General features: G+C 40.8%; 1 protein-coding gene across 1 annotated transcript in view; it reads left to right on the top strand.

Annotated features, from left to right (window-relative positions):
• Window positions 1-1,933: 1,933 nt before the first annotated feature.
• The window catches only part of LOC139265992 (small conductance calcium-activated potassium channel protein 2), a 271,997-nt gene continuing 258,818 nt past the window's right edge, over window positions 1,934-15,112 (top strand). The window contains exons 1-2 of the mRNA XM_070883704.1: window positions 1,934-3,252; window positions 3,547-3,642. Of these exons, the coding sequence (XP_070739805.1) occupies window positions 2,338-3,252; window positions 3,547-3,642 (1,011 nt within the window). The 5' untranslated portion in view covers window positions 1,934-2,337. The remainder of the gene's footprint in view (window positions 3,253-3,546; window positions 3,643-15,112) is intronic.

Here is a 15,112-nt window from a genome sequence, read left to right as displayed (position 1 = left end):
TGAACGTGTATTTATCTCAATGAGTCACTGGGGAAAATCTGCACGGAAAATCTGTGGCTTTAAATGTCACCTCCCAAATTGATATACTGAAAATTTGCCCCGCATTTCTTGAAACAAGCCCTCAATTTTAATCAGAAATGTTGAAGATGAAACATGCTTTGCAATGTTGCAGTGTAATGTTTTTCCATCACCGGTAATTAGAATGGGCCCGGTTTACTTCTTAGTTCGAAAAAAGTGAAACTGTTGCAGGTGGTCCCGAAAAAGTTATTGTGGAATCTGATGCCATCTAGCGCTGAAAGTAGTCATTTGTTACAACAAGTGCACGTTAATCACAGGAGAAGCTTCCATTCTCCACCAATCAAATTCTATACCGTTAACAGGTATTGCATTCTTTAAACATTTAGTGGCAGTTAAATAAAGAATATGAATATGAGAATGTGTTGAAACAGATTCAGAACATTGTTGGACAGATGTCCACTTCTAGAAAGGTCTTCTACTTTTATGTGACGTGTGAAACATAGATTTTAATCGCCTGAATTTTCGAAATACAAAAAGTAATTCAATAAGCAAAATAAATAAAGCATCTGAACTAAAATAAAGAGAAATGTCTTGTGCGTGGTTTAAAACACAGAAAGGCACTTTGAAAAAGTGACTAGTTTTACTAGTTGAGATCCACCATAACAAGGATTGTAATAGTTCACCAATAAAATGTGTTAAATTAGCACAATAATGCACTTAATTACGCAGCTACTTCTAAAAGATTGGTTTATATTGAATAAATGTGTATAAGAAAAATACATACATACTATTTGATCGCTTTACTTAAACAATGAACCATAATATGTTTAGTGGACTTCAAATTTAGTAAAATATAATTTATCTCAGTAAAGATTGCGGCGCTAAGATTCAATATTAAAAGCACTACTGCATCTGTGGTTCCGCCATAACATAGAGAGGGTTTCCTGCTGAAATTAATTATTCATGGTCACTCATTGTAAAAACTTAAAAGCAACTAACAGCTGGTGACAATCCTGACTGGAGACGCTGAATAGCATTTCAGGAAATCGGATACAGGCGGAGAATTCAATTACTTAATGAAACCTATCTGGTCTCGGGGCTTTGCTGATTCTTTTCCAAAGCTCCACTGTAGATCAATTGCTATGCATTGCATCGCATACTGAATGAAACTCTAAATCTTTCCTGTGATCATTCGCTCAGCAGTTTTAAATCGAAAACGGTAGTATTTTCAACTGAGTGGAGACAAGACACGGTGAACCCAAGATCAGTTATATTATATACGAATCGTCAATTACCTTTTGATTGTGAAATCAATCTACAGAGCGGGTTAAAGCGCCTTATTTTAATCTTACAGGAAATTTAAAAACCGTTTGGAGATTATTTGAAGGATCAAAATAATGTCACAAACCCAATAGGAATCGTGTTTGGTTCGAGATATATTTTGTAAGAGACACATTTTAACTTCCAATATAAGAATCAATAGACTTTACATGTAAAAGCCCATGAGCCAAATTAAGTTCTATTTAGACACCAAAATCTATATGAACAGTTTAGTAATGCAATCTGATAATGTTTGACCTGGATCGGTGTCTAGTTTAGGCAATAATGTAGCTATTGCATTACATTTTTTATTAATCGAAACGACTTACACATACATTTTTACAACTCGGAAACTAAACCTACTCTACGCACCCATTCATAAAGTCTGGTTCCTCACCCAATTTTTAAGGCAGACTGCTTTTCAGCAAAAGGAAATTTCACTAATTGCATGCGACATCTCAGATGAATTTGAAATGTTTATGTAGCGCTTTTATTTTCCCCCAATGATTTCATCCAGATCATGTTGTTTTCTGCAGGAATCGGTAGTTTCCCGACGAAGAAAGGGCAAGATGATAGTTGCAGTCGTGTACCAGACTTTTCCCTCCTTTGGACTGCCATGAAGCCCTTGTTGCAATTGAGGATGATACATTTTCTGAAGCCGGCTCGATGATCAGTCTGTATCGAAGTAATTTTGCAGAAAAATATTTTCCTGGCTCTCTTCACAATCTATAACAAATGAGAGTGGGCCATTCCCTCTTTTGAAAGTTACTAATTAATTATCGTCGATATATATTTTGCGAGCTAATATATTTCACCTCAGTGATCTATTTAGTGAGGCTCAAAGTTCCACGTCAACCCATTGCACAGAAGTCACCAGTTTGAATGAAGAGGTGAAATGGTCACTTGCCCAGCACAAGATCCTCTGCAGCTTTAAAAGCACAATTCCATCCCAGTCCCAGCGGAGCGGAGCGCGCGCTCCTTTCTCCTCCACATTACGTCATGCCGATTGTTTTAGTTCGTCCGACCAATCGGACGCGTTGCCTGGATTCTACGGGAGCCGGAATAGGCCCGTCTTCGCGCCAGGATTTCCCCATCCGTACCATAACGCATTGCGCAGGGTGCACTGCCCGTTCCTGCAGCTTTAACAGCTCTGACATGGAAACCCCATTGCAGTTCCACGAATTTATCCAGGAGCAGCAGCATCACCACAACAACCAGCAACAGCACCAGTATCAAGACGACCAGCAGGACGAATGGATCAGATGCAACTGCCCGCATGTCACTGCTGCTGGGGATAACCTGCTTCTACGTAATTTTTCCCCAGTCACTTTCAGGACCAATTCTCCCCTTTCCTCCTCCTCCAGACAAGGCAGTCAACTAAACGTGAGCGAGTTCTCGCCTTCCTCAGCCAGCCATGCCAGCTCTTCGAGACAGTATCACCAATACCATCATCATCACTCGCGGCAGCCCAGCCCCGCCAGCAATCGCAGGGAAAGCAATCCCTTCACCGAAATAGCCATGAGCAGCTGCAGGTACAACGGCGGCGTGATGCGGCCGCTCAGCAACTTGAGTTCGTCCAGGAGAAACCTACACGAACTGGACTCGGAATCGCAGCCTCTTCAGCCCATCTTCACCGCTGTCGCCCCGGAGATCGTGGTTTCCAAGCCGGAACAAAACAATTCCACAACGGTCGTTTCTTATGGGGGGAGCGGTAGTGCTGGGGGAGGAGGAAACGGTGGGAATAACAGCAAATCGAACAAAAAGAAAAACAATAACATTGGCTACAAGCTGGGACACAGAAGAGCTTTATTTGAGAAAAGAAAACGATTGAGCGACTATGCCTTGATCTTTGGTATGTTTGGGATTGTAGTGATGGTCATTGAGACTGAACTTGCGTGGGGGGCTTATCAGAAGGTAAGCAAATATACAGTAACTGGCGATTTGGGGGGTCTTTTTGGTCTCAATTGTATAATACAGTCGCTTTGTCAGTAACGTGTAGTGTATTTGTACATCTACTTTGTGGTTTCACTTTAGCCACCATGAATAATTTGATTTTACCCATTTACTGTAAAAGTTAATCTATTTTCAACTTTACATTGTGGCACGCGCACTTCTATTTTGAATATAACTGTTTCATATTTTTGTTTTAAGTTTGTTTTTCCCACTAATGTTCATCAAAACTCAATCTGTACTTCTTCTGTGTTGCAGGGATCGCTTTATTCATTAGCTCTAAAATGCCTTATTACCCTTTCTACGATTATTCTGCTTGGTCTGATCATTGTATACCACGCGCGGGAAATTCAGGTAACTTTTTTTTTTACCTTTAAAAAAAGTAACTGTTTTATCTGACCTAGGCGGAGGTTAGTAAGTGTGCGGATCGATTGTGTGGGACAGCTGGTGATTTCACAAATATTCAAAGAGCATATCAGTACACTCAGATCCATAATCAAGTGCGAATTAAACACAAAGATTCATGAAGAAATAAAGTCGAAGAGATGGAAATGTAGGCGACGGGAAATTTATCAGTGCAAGTATTTCTATCTGGACGTAGACACACACTTATTTTTTTATTAACTAGTAATAATATTAAGAGCGCTCGTACTTTAATTTTTGGCTTTGGAAAACAATTTCAATTATTATCAGCGGTAGACACAACAGAGCGGCGATAGTTATAGTTTATATATTAATCTCAGAATGTTTCTCGTTTAAAAGAGATTTTATTGCGATTTTTAAGTAGGAGTTAAGAAGCGGAAAAATGTTCACATTGATTTCTGACTTCATTGGGATGGCCTCAGAGGTGGTGAGATTTCACAGTATGCTCGATCTTCTCAATTCCTCCAATATTCCTAGTGCTAAAAACAATCACATTAGAACAAAATTAAGCTACGTTTGAAGCTAAGCAGTATCATATACATGTTGCAAAGACAGCTGGAATTGGACAAATAGAAGTTAAAATTGGTATGTGCCGTAAAAACATCTATACGCCGCAGAAAGATGCATTTATAGATAACCAGTGTGCATTATTTGAATAAATGATGCCAAGATTGCAATCCATAATCCAGTTTTCTCAGATAACATGATTCAAGCATCACCCATTCTTAATTTCCAGATAAGCATATTTCAGGCTGTAGAATTACAGCCACTGCATCTATTGTATTGCCTTACTTTTTTATTCTACAGGTGGGATGTCTTTTCATATTAATAAATGGCAATTGTCTAGCGGTATCTGTGATTACATAAACACACTAAGCAAAAGGAGCGCGACTGATTAATCAAGTGTTCTATTTACATGGTGCTTAAATGATTCATAGTAGACTTTGTTGAAATAGTACGGTAGTTCAGAATTATTTTTTCTATACCTTTCGGAGATATGTATAAATATTGATAAGCATTGGTTTGTTTCCGATTGACAACGTTATGATAAAAGTAAATTTTGTACGGTGTACAAGAAAGCAAATTGCTCCAGCAATACATCTATATTTCCTCAAAGATGGTGATTTGCTTCTAAACCGTCCCATCTTTATGTTTGTGAAAAGAGTACTGTTCTGTATAATCCATTGATAGGTATCACATGGAAAAATACAAGATGCTAGACTTTGTTTCAGTACAAGCCATATTAAATAAAATAATATTTCTTTAACTTTGAACATGCTGCCTTTTCGTAATAAAAACCTCTATTTTAGTTACAATTTATAAATTCAGAAGCAACCATTTAGTAAATAGGTTTTACAAGCAGCACCGTCAATATCTAGATTTTTGCATTAATGACTTCGCGAAGTTGAGATTTTAAATAACATTCCAACAGTGTGCCTTTGTATTGAAACTGTCAGTGTAAGAAGCATGCGTTAGAACTATAAATGACCCTTGGTAATATTCAGAATATGAAGCAGAAAGTATATAACAGAGTGAGGTTAACCCAGACAATGCTATTGTTTATTGTTGAACAGACCTGTTGTTACGGATATATATGCAATCAATGTTCGTGTTCAACTATTAGATTGTTTTGAGTAGACCTGATAGTTAGATAAATGCACAGGCTTGGGAGGGAAGGAGGCTCCTAAAAGTGCAATGCATTAAAATGAAGGTGAAAGGGGCGAGGACAAGTACAGCTCACAACATTGGCGCTGTCTTCAACCAAACTATTTGCTTTGTGCTTGTGGAATGAGGCGTGCTTCTATTGGACTCCTTCCTACTACAGAAGTTCGATTTTTTAAAAGAATGAGTAGCAGCTACAGTGCGCGTAGAGCTTGAGACGTGCGAGTATGTTTAATCAGCCAGACAACAGCAGGGGAATAAATAACAGGGCCCACTGAAGTTTTGTGTTGTAATGGTTCAAATGGTTAACTTACCATCAAATGCATTCTCGAGTGGTGGTTTATTATCACCAATTTATGCCGTCGCCTACAGCGCGGGACAGCAGCACCCACTGAACCGAGGTTGAGTCAAGCAGGAGCGAGGTGGGCGGGGGCGCCCATCAAGGTGCCAACATTACACAGTTTCTGCCCGGGACAACTATTCAATAACTGTCCCTTAAAAAGAGAGCGGCATTAAATTAGGATAATCTGGTAGGAACGGAGTGAACTCTAATATAAAGAGGCAATATATTGCGGACGCTGTAAATCTGAAATATAACCAGAAAATGCTGGAAATACTCTGCAGGTCAGATAGCATCTATGGAGAGAGAAACACAGTTAACCTTGCAGGTCGATGACTTTTCATCAGAACTCATGAAAGGCCGCCGACCTGAAACCTTAACTGTGTTTCTCTCTCCACATATGCTGCCGAACATGTCGACTAATATAAAGAGGTATAACCAGAGGTTAGCGTACTCTAATTCCGCCCTCCTTCCCGGTGTCCGAGTCCAGACCCACCTTGATTAAGCCTGACCCGTATTGGTGGGAATTGCAGTACTGGGGGAGGGACTTGTCTTCCAGCGGGTATCTCGGGAAAGGGCTTTAATGTTCCAGGAACTGGGAGGGGTGAATTGACTCGGGGATATGATACTGGGCGAGTAACACAGCGGATGCGAATTCTAACTCCACCAATAGGGGTCAGGCTGGCTAACTCCATCGTGGCAAGTTGTGAAATTTAGTTCAAAATATATGGTCAGTTTTGGGCTAGCACCAGAAAATGACCATGAATACTATCGGATTATCATTAAAAAAAACAACTTGCTCACTAATATCCTTTAGACAAGGGAACCTGCCACCCTGTACCTGGTCTGTGGTTACATTATGTAGTTGGCTCTTAAGGCAACTAAGGATGGGCAATCAATACTGCCTTGCCAGTGTTGCCTGCATCCCAAATTATGCAATGAGCAAAGGCTGGCGTTGGAGTTGTCGGTGTAAATAGATCCTCAGGGCTTGGAGTTGCTGTCAGAAATCATAACGTTCTCAGCCCAGCAGTCAAAACTTCACCGAAAGACCAGAAATGTGCATTTACTCCCCCTGTAAGTAAATGAGCTTGGGTAACACAGTAGTCTTACTCAAATTAATCTCCTCCCTTCAGGGTCTGGACTCAGAAAATATTAAATAAATTATTTCTGTGAGTCTTCCTAGCATTTTGAGATTGAAGTGGTTGTATCCATTTCTTGCACATTTCCAAGTCACACTGTGCCATCAGATTGTAGCTTGTCCAAGTCAGTGAACCCCAGTGCTCGGGACTGTATCCTTGTGGCTTTGCCCATCTTTCAGGTAGATTTGTTTGCACTAAATTGTAAATAACTGAAGAGTTTTTAAATGTGAATCGGAGCATCTTTCAAACATTCAAATATTATAATGATTAGGATTAATGTTAAAATTTTTCAGTCCATTTCTGCTTTGGTTTTGAATATTCTTGTTTGAACATTGGGCGTTAATCAGATTTTGAGGGATTGATTAGGAAGAGTTTGTACCTGTGGATACAAGATAGCTAAATTAATAGGGACTTCATTTTCCACTATTTGTGCTTGCTTAACCCCATCATGCAGTGGAGCTCAGTAGCTCCTAAGATGGTGCCCCTAAGAAACTATTTTCCTTGCTTCAGAACAAAATCCTAATGCATTCTTTATAAATGCTTTTTTTCTACACATTGCACACAAAGGATGTTTTCAACCAGCATCATTCACTGTTTAAAATATTTAAAACAAATCAATAGAATGATAGAGAGCCAAAGTGGTTCAGAGTTAATCACAATTCATTGGAGGTTTTGATTTTAAAAGTGACATTCTCTTTAACGTGAATTTTCTGATGGGTGATCTTTGGTACAAGCATTTAAATACCAAATTGCAGCACACAGGCTCTAACCTAATGTTAAGCTGCCTTAAGCCTTCACCTTAAAAAATGCTGAAAATGTCTCATTTGCTTATAGTGCAGATTTATCCTGAAGCTCAACAACATTGAACTATAAAGCATTTGAATTTTGCTATGAAAATTGGTGCTAGGTATCATCTAGATTCATCCCAAAGAGAAACCTGGTCAGTACTGATAGAGACATATCTCAGTCTAAATTAATGGTGGGCTGGGAGCTGAAACTTCTCTCCCTGTTCTTCCAAAAGCTCCACCTCTCTGTACTAACTGCTTCAATTAACTTTTCACTTCAATGATACATGGATATGCCTGCTTCATAGAGATACAGAACATCTGACATATGCTGCATGCACATGCATGTAATTTCTTTAAAAAAAACCTTTATTTAAAAACACACCTGTAGTTTCCCATGGTGTCAGCCATGGCTCAATGGTACCACTCGACTCTAAGTCCCACTCCAGACACTTGAGCACTACATCTAGGCTGACACTTCCAGTGTTGCACTGTCGGAGGTGCCATCTTGCAGATGAGAGGTTAAACTGAGGCCCCGTCTGCCCTCTTAGGTGGACGCAAAAGATGCCATGGCACAATTTTGAAGAAGATCAGTTCCCCTTGGTCCTGGACAATATTTATCTCTCAACCAACATAACTGAAACAGATTATCTGGTCATTATTACATTGATGTTTGTAGGACCTTGCTTTGCACAAATTGCTGTTTCCCACATTATAACAGTGACTACACTTCAAAAGTACTTCATTGGCTGTAAAGCACTTTAACACGTCCTGAGGTCATGAAACGTGCTTATAAATGCAAGTTCCTACTTTACATGCCTTCATAAGTTCATTCCTTTAATAGAAAGGGGTATGGTAGCATTGTGGTTATGTTGCTGGACTAGTAATGCAGAGACCTGGACTAATGATCCGGAGACATGAGTACAAATCCCAATATGGCTACTGAATTTAAATTCAGTAAATAAATCTGGAATTTAAAAAAAAGACCATGAAACTACCGGATTGTTGTAAAAACCCATCTGGTTCACTAATGTCCTTTAGGGAACTAAATCTGCAATCCTTACCTGGTCTGGCCTATATGTGACTCCAGACCCACAGCAATGTGGTTGACTCTTAACTGCCCTCTGAAATGACGACTCATCACCACCTTCTCAAGGGCAATTCGGGATGGGCAATACATGCTGGTGTTGCCAGCAATGTACAAATCCTGTGAATGAAGAAAATAATTTAAAAAAAGAGCTAAGCCATGCAGACCATAAAGGTCCCAGGTTAGGTGTCCAATCTGTGCTGAATGAGCTAACCTCAATTGGAGCAGTAGGAACCTTACATTGGTTTCTGTTTCTCTTGGTTAGGATGTGCCTGCATCTGACCACTGCATGTATAGACCTGAGGGTGTAGACAAGAATATGGACAGCTGTAATGTCTTTAACTCTCCATTTGAACAGCTTGTTGTCACTCACTGAAGGGCTCACATGAAAATAATGACCACTTGGCTGGCGTACCATAGGGCACTGTGGAACTGTACTCAAGCAAGGAGTTGACAGCTTTAATATACAAAGCAATGGGAGACCATCGATATGGAGCTCCCAACTGTGTAAATAGAACAAATTCACTCATGCTATCCAGGACTGGAGTACGGGGTCTGGATTGTGGCATTGAATATCATAGCAGGGTAAATGTAGGGACATTTCAAAGTGTCACAGATTACTGGACTTTACAGCCATATTGTGATACGTATAAATTAGGTATACACATTAAATTTAGTTAAAATGCTGTTCGGAATAGACAAAATCCAATGAAGGTTTGGTGTTAGGTTTGATATACCTGTATTATGCCAGATTCCCCTCATGTCAGTTGAGACATATTAATTATTAAGTGAGCCACTGGTTGTGGGGGTGCAGTTTGTAATTCACACTTGACCCGATGATTACAACGGCCCTAACTGTCTAGAATTGGTTGGCAGACCGTGCTTTCTGTGTTATACTGTGCTTTCAAGTATATGTCATGCAGTGTCTTCCACAGGCATAAACACATTTATTTCTCAAATTAGGATTCTTACACCTTAGAGCGGGGTATAGATAGCACTTGCTCTCACCCAGCGATTCATATAATTTATTTTCTTGTCCAGTTTTCTTTGCAACATAATCATTAGTAACAACTGCAGAACACAATATTTTCTACTTCCAAATACACAGGATAGGAAGGTATCGGTCGCTGAATACGCACATGTCAGCATGTCCCTTTTCACTGAATTCTGGACCATCTGAAGCATAATTTATTTTGATGGTAGTCAATTTAAGTAATTCGGGCGTATTGACATACACGGCAACACCAATGAATAAATTAAGATAGGATTATATATTTGGATATTATTCATTATGAAATGGGGTATTAGAATGAGGAGACAAAATGACATGTTGTGCCAAACGACCATAGTTTGACACCTCGCTTCTCGTTACTGGAATAGATGCATATCCTTTGCAAACCCGAGCCTCCAACCGATAACCATCGCACCCACCGACATTGCTAAACGATTTTAAGCCGCTATAGGACTGGGGCCATTAGCGATGGAAGTGCTCCATACCCAACGGACACAACCGGCTTCAGTGTGTATTGATGAAAGGTTCGTGGCGAGGGTCCCTTACTTGGACAAGGAGTGGCGGGAAGGTGATGGGTGATTAAAGACCGAATTCTGAAGTTTCACGACACACGGGACATTTTCCTTTTCATTTCAATCTGTATAAAATTAACGGAAGGAATCAGCAAAGAAGCACTTTAGATGGCGGGGAATCACACAACTAATCAGTGTGATCCGTGTCCCCACACAAACCCGCGCAACACAAGGCCAATATGTTGTGGACAGAGACCACAAATGACGATTGCACCGCAGCTCCAAAGATGTCAGTCTGCAAAATATCAAATTCTAAAACTGGAAGAAATAGCTGGAAAACCTTTTTTTTATATGTAGCGTGTAATTGCACTCACATTTTATATATACATAATATGGAACGCCATTCTCAATATTTGGGATATTCAGCATACTCCGTCACGAATCTCATCGTGAGGATGATTTGTAATTAGATCTCTGCCGTATATTGACAAATATTCCTCGCTCAGTGCCATGAATTTAGAGCCTCTTTCAAGCTGTCTGGGCGCATGCTTCATTCCGCAGTGTGTGGGTGGAGGGAGATGGCGGCTGGAGACTGTTTTTTTTGTTCTGTTGTCAAACGAAAAAAAGTGTCAACTTTTTCCCCCTGAGAAAGCAATTTAAATGCATTGAAGGTTGCCTGGCAATCTAAGTACTTTGATCGCTTTGTGAAAGATTGCGGGAATATTATACAGCCAACGGTCTGTATGCTACACAAGTATTTGTCTTTGGCTGCAGTAATACTGTGTTATATCCTGAAAGCAGTAGCTATAGAATGGGTCCGCACTGTCTGACCAACCAGGAGAGAATTCTGCACTCACATGCTCACAGGCTCCCTGCCTTTGAGAGCACTGCCAGAAGTGTCTGTTTCTCCAATTAAGGATTAAACTTTCTGAAGTTTCCAGGAGGTTCAAAATACTCTCTCAATATGTTTTTAAACTTGAATTGACACCGGAAAGCAGTTGGTCTTACTAGGGGGGGATCTCAGATCCAGTGCTCTGTGGTCCAGTTGGGATCTAATTCCAAAGTTACAGTGGAACCCATTTTGGAGTGACACAAAGTGACAGTATAGCTGCATCTTTTAAACCTTATTATTTCATGAAATAAATGTCAATAATTTTGCCTCAGGTGTCATGGCTCAATTACTTCTTACTGTAAATCCATTCTCAGTTAACATAGAAACATAGAAAATAGGTGCAGGAGTAGGCCATTCGGCCCTTCGAGCCTGCACCACCATTCAATAAGATCATGGCTGATCATTCACCTCAGTACCCAATTTCCTGCTTTCTCTTCATACCCCTTGATCCCTTTAGCAGTAAGGGCCATATCCAACTTCCTCTTGAATATATCTAATGAACTGGCATCAACAACTCTCTGCAGAAGAGAATTCAACAGGTTAACAACTCTCTGAGTGAAGAAGTTTCTCCTCATCTCGGTCCGAAATGGCTTACCCCTTATCCTTAGACTGTGACCCCTGGTTCTGGACTACCCCAACATCGGGAACATTCTTCCTGCATCTAACCTGTCCAGTTCCGTCAGAATTTTATATGTTTCTATGAGATCCCCTCTCATCCTTCTAAACTCCAGTGAATACAGGCCCAGTCAATCCAGTCTCTCCTCATATGTCAATCCTGCCATCCCGGGAATCAGTCTGGTGAACCTTCGCTGCACTCCCTCAATAGCAAGAATTCCTTCCTCAGATTAGGAGACCAAAACCGAACACAATATTCCAGGTGAGGCCTCACCAAGCCCTGTCCAACTGCAGTAAGACCTCCCTGCTCCTATACTCAAATCCCCTCGCTATGAAGGCCAACATACCATTTGCCTTCTTCACCGCCTGCTGTACCTGCATGCCAACTTTCAATGACTGATGTACCATGACACCCAGGTCTTGTTGCACCTCCCCTTTTCCTAATCTGCCGCCATTCCGATGATATTCTGCCTTTGTGTTTTTGCCACCAAATTGGATAACCTCACATTTATCCACATTATACTGCACCTGCCATGCATTTGCCCACTCACCTAACCTGTCCAAGGCACCCTGCAGCCTCTTAGCATCCTCCTCACAGCTCACACCACCACCCAGCTTAGTGTCATCTGCAAACTTGGAGATATTACATTCAATTCCTTCATCTAAATCATTGATGTATATTGTAAATAGCTGGGGTCCCAGCACTGAGCTGGCACTCCACTAGTCACTGCCTGCCATTCTGAAAAGGACCCGTTTATCCCGACTCTCTGCTTCCTGTCTGCCAACCAGTTCTCTATCCACGTCAATACAATACCCCCAATACCATGTGCTTTAATTTTGCACACCAATCTCTTGTGTGGGACCTTGTCAAGAGCCCTTTGAAAGTCCAAATACACCACATCCACTGGTTCTCTCTTGTCCACTCTACTAGTTACATCCTCAAAAAATTCTAGAAGATTTGTCAAGCATGATTTCCCCTTCATAAATCCATGCTGACTTGGACCGATCCTGTCACTGCTTTCCAAATGCGCTGCTATTTCATCTTTAATAATTGATTCCAACATATTCCCCACAACTGTTGTCAGGCTAACCAGTCTATAATTCCCCATTTTCTCAATCCTTTTTTAAAAAGTGGTATTACATTAGCTACCCTCCAGTCTATAGGAACTGATCCAGAGTCGATAGACTATTGGAAAATGACTGTCAATGCATCCACTATTTCTAGGGCCTCTTCCTGAAGTACTCTGGGATGCAGCCCATCAGGCCCTGGGGATTTATTGGCCTTCAATCCCATCAATTTCCCTAACACAATTTCCTGACTAATAAGGATTTCTTTCAGTTCCTCCTTCTCGCTCGACCCACGGTCCCCTAGTATTTCCAGAAAATTATTTGTCTTCCTTCCTGAAAACAGAAGCAAAGTATTTGTTCAATTGGTCTGCCATTTCTTTGTTCCTCATTATAAATTTACCTGATTCTGGCTGCAACGGACCTACGTTTGTCTTCACTAATCATTTTCTCTTCACATATCTATCGAAGCTTTTGCAATCAGTTTTTATGTTCCCAGCAAGCTTCCTCTCGTACTCTAATTCTGCTGAATTCTAAATTTCTCCCAGTCCTCAGGTTTGCTGCATTTTTGGCCAATTTATAGGCCAATTTATGTGGGACTTCCATAAACTAGTGATATTTGAAACTTTAAAAAAACTCTTTCTAGGGATGTGGGCATCACTGGCAGGCTTGCATTTATTCCTCATCATTAGATGCCCTGAATTGAATGGCTTGTTAGGCCACTTCAGAGGGCAGTCACATATAGGCCAGAATGGGTAAGGATGGCAGGTTTTCTTCCCTAAAGGACATTAATTAACCAGTTGGGTTTTTTACGACAATCCAACAGATTCACTGTCACTTTTACTGGTACTAGTTTTTTTATTTTCGGATTTGTTTAACAGAATTCAAATTCTCAAACTACCATGGTGGAATGTGAGCTCACATTCTCTGGATTAATAGTCCAGGCCTCTGTAACCACTACGCTATCATACTCAGCTTCAATGTTATGGGAAATGCCAAATAGAGGGGACGGGGGAGGAGTGCTGAGTAGATACTGGAGGGAAAGTGGTTGCTGTGTTGAGTGGTCTCTTCCAAGTCCATTTATATGGTGCCTTTGTCTTCATGCAATTAATTATGTTTGTAATTTTTTTTTTACATATGACCTAAACCATCCCTATTATACTGTTCGCAATTTGATTGGAGCTAGAACCATCCGCAATCTACCCCTTACTTTGTCAACTAGCTGCACATAATTGTTGGGGTGAATTAAGTTGTTACAAAATCAGATCTCATGCTGCAGATTAGGGCAGGAAAAAATTTTTATCACAATGCTTCTTTCAATAGTCTCTTTCACATCCACTGTGGAGTTGTTGAACTCATTAATTTTCTAGGCCTTCAATCTGTCTAAAGATTAGTTACAATTAAGTACCAAATTGGCATCATAATAGCTCTGTGAATTACTCTTTTAGAAAAAACAGTGTGCCTACATTAATACTGGTCACTCCATAGAAAGTGATGGTCCAACTGGCTATTCTGTGTTGATGTGCATAAAAGTGGTCAGTCTACTTAATGGTGTGAGTCTGACTCCCTCTCCTTGAGCTGTTAGACTTGTGTTGGCAAGCAAATTTCAGTATGTGGTTGAAAGCAAACGCAGGCAGCGGAAGGAGCGTGCGGCAAACCAGACTCTACACCCACCCCTTCTTTCAACGACTGTCTGTCCCACCTGTGACAGAGACTGTAATTCCCGTATTGAACTGCTCAGTCACCTAAAGAACTCACTTTTAAAATGGAAGCAAGTCTTCCTCGATTTCGAGGGACTGCTTATGATGATGATGAGACACTGAAATCTAATTGCCAATACAATGTCTGAGCAAAACAATGCATGTCCCAAGATGAAAGAGTGATCATATCATATGGTGTGCCTGCACACGTGAAGGACTCTACTTGTAGTTCCCCTCGCACTGGAATATGACAGGGAGATAGTGCAGAGGCAGCGAAGATGAGGACAAGCTGCTCACAGAGGGAGTAGAAGGAGCAGCAGGAGGCCTTAAACTATCCAGGTTCTCCCAATTCGCTGTCCATTGCTGCATCCGAGAGGTTACAGAGGCTCTGTACTCCAGGAAAAGTGACTTCATTGTCTTCTCTCTGAACAGAGAGAAACAGAGGAGTGCACATGTGGCTTTGCCAGGGTATTATGCTTCCCCATGGTGCAGGGCACCATGGACTGCACACACATAGCATTGCGGGCACTGCATATCAATCCTGAGATGTACAGCAACCACAAAGCCTAGGACTCACTTAATGTGCAGTTGG

This window comes from Pristiophorus japonicus, chromosome 1, assembly GCF_044704955.1.
Source record: "Pristiophorus japonicus isolate sPriJap1 chromosome 1, sPriJap1.hap1, whole genome shotgun sequence".
Taxonomy (NCBI): Eukaryota; Metazoa; Chordata; class Chondrichthyes; family Pristiophoridae; genus Pristiophorus; species Pristiophorus japonicus.
This window is presented reverse-complemented; position numbering and strand designations above follow the sequence as displayed.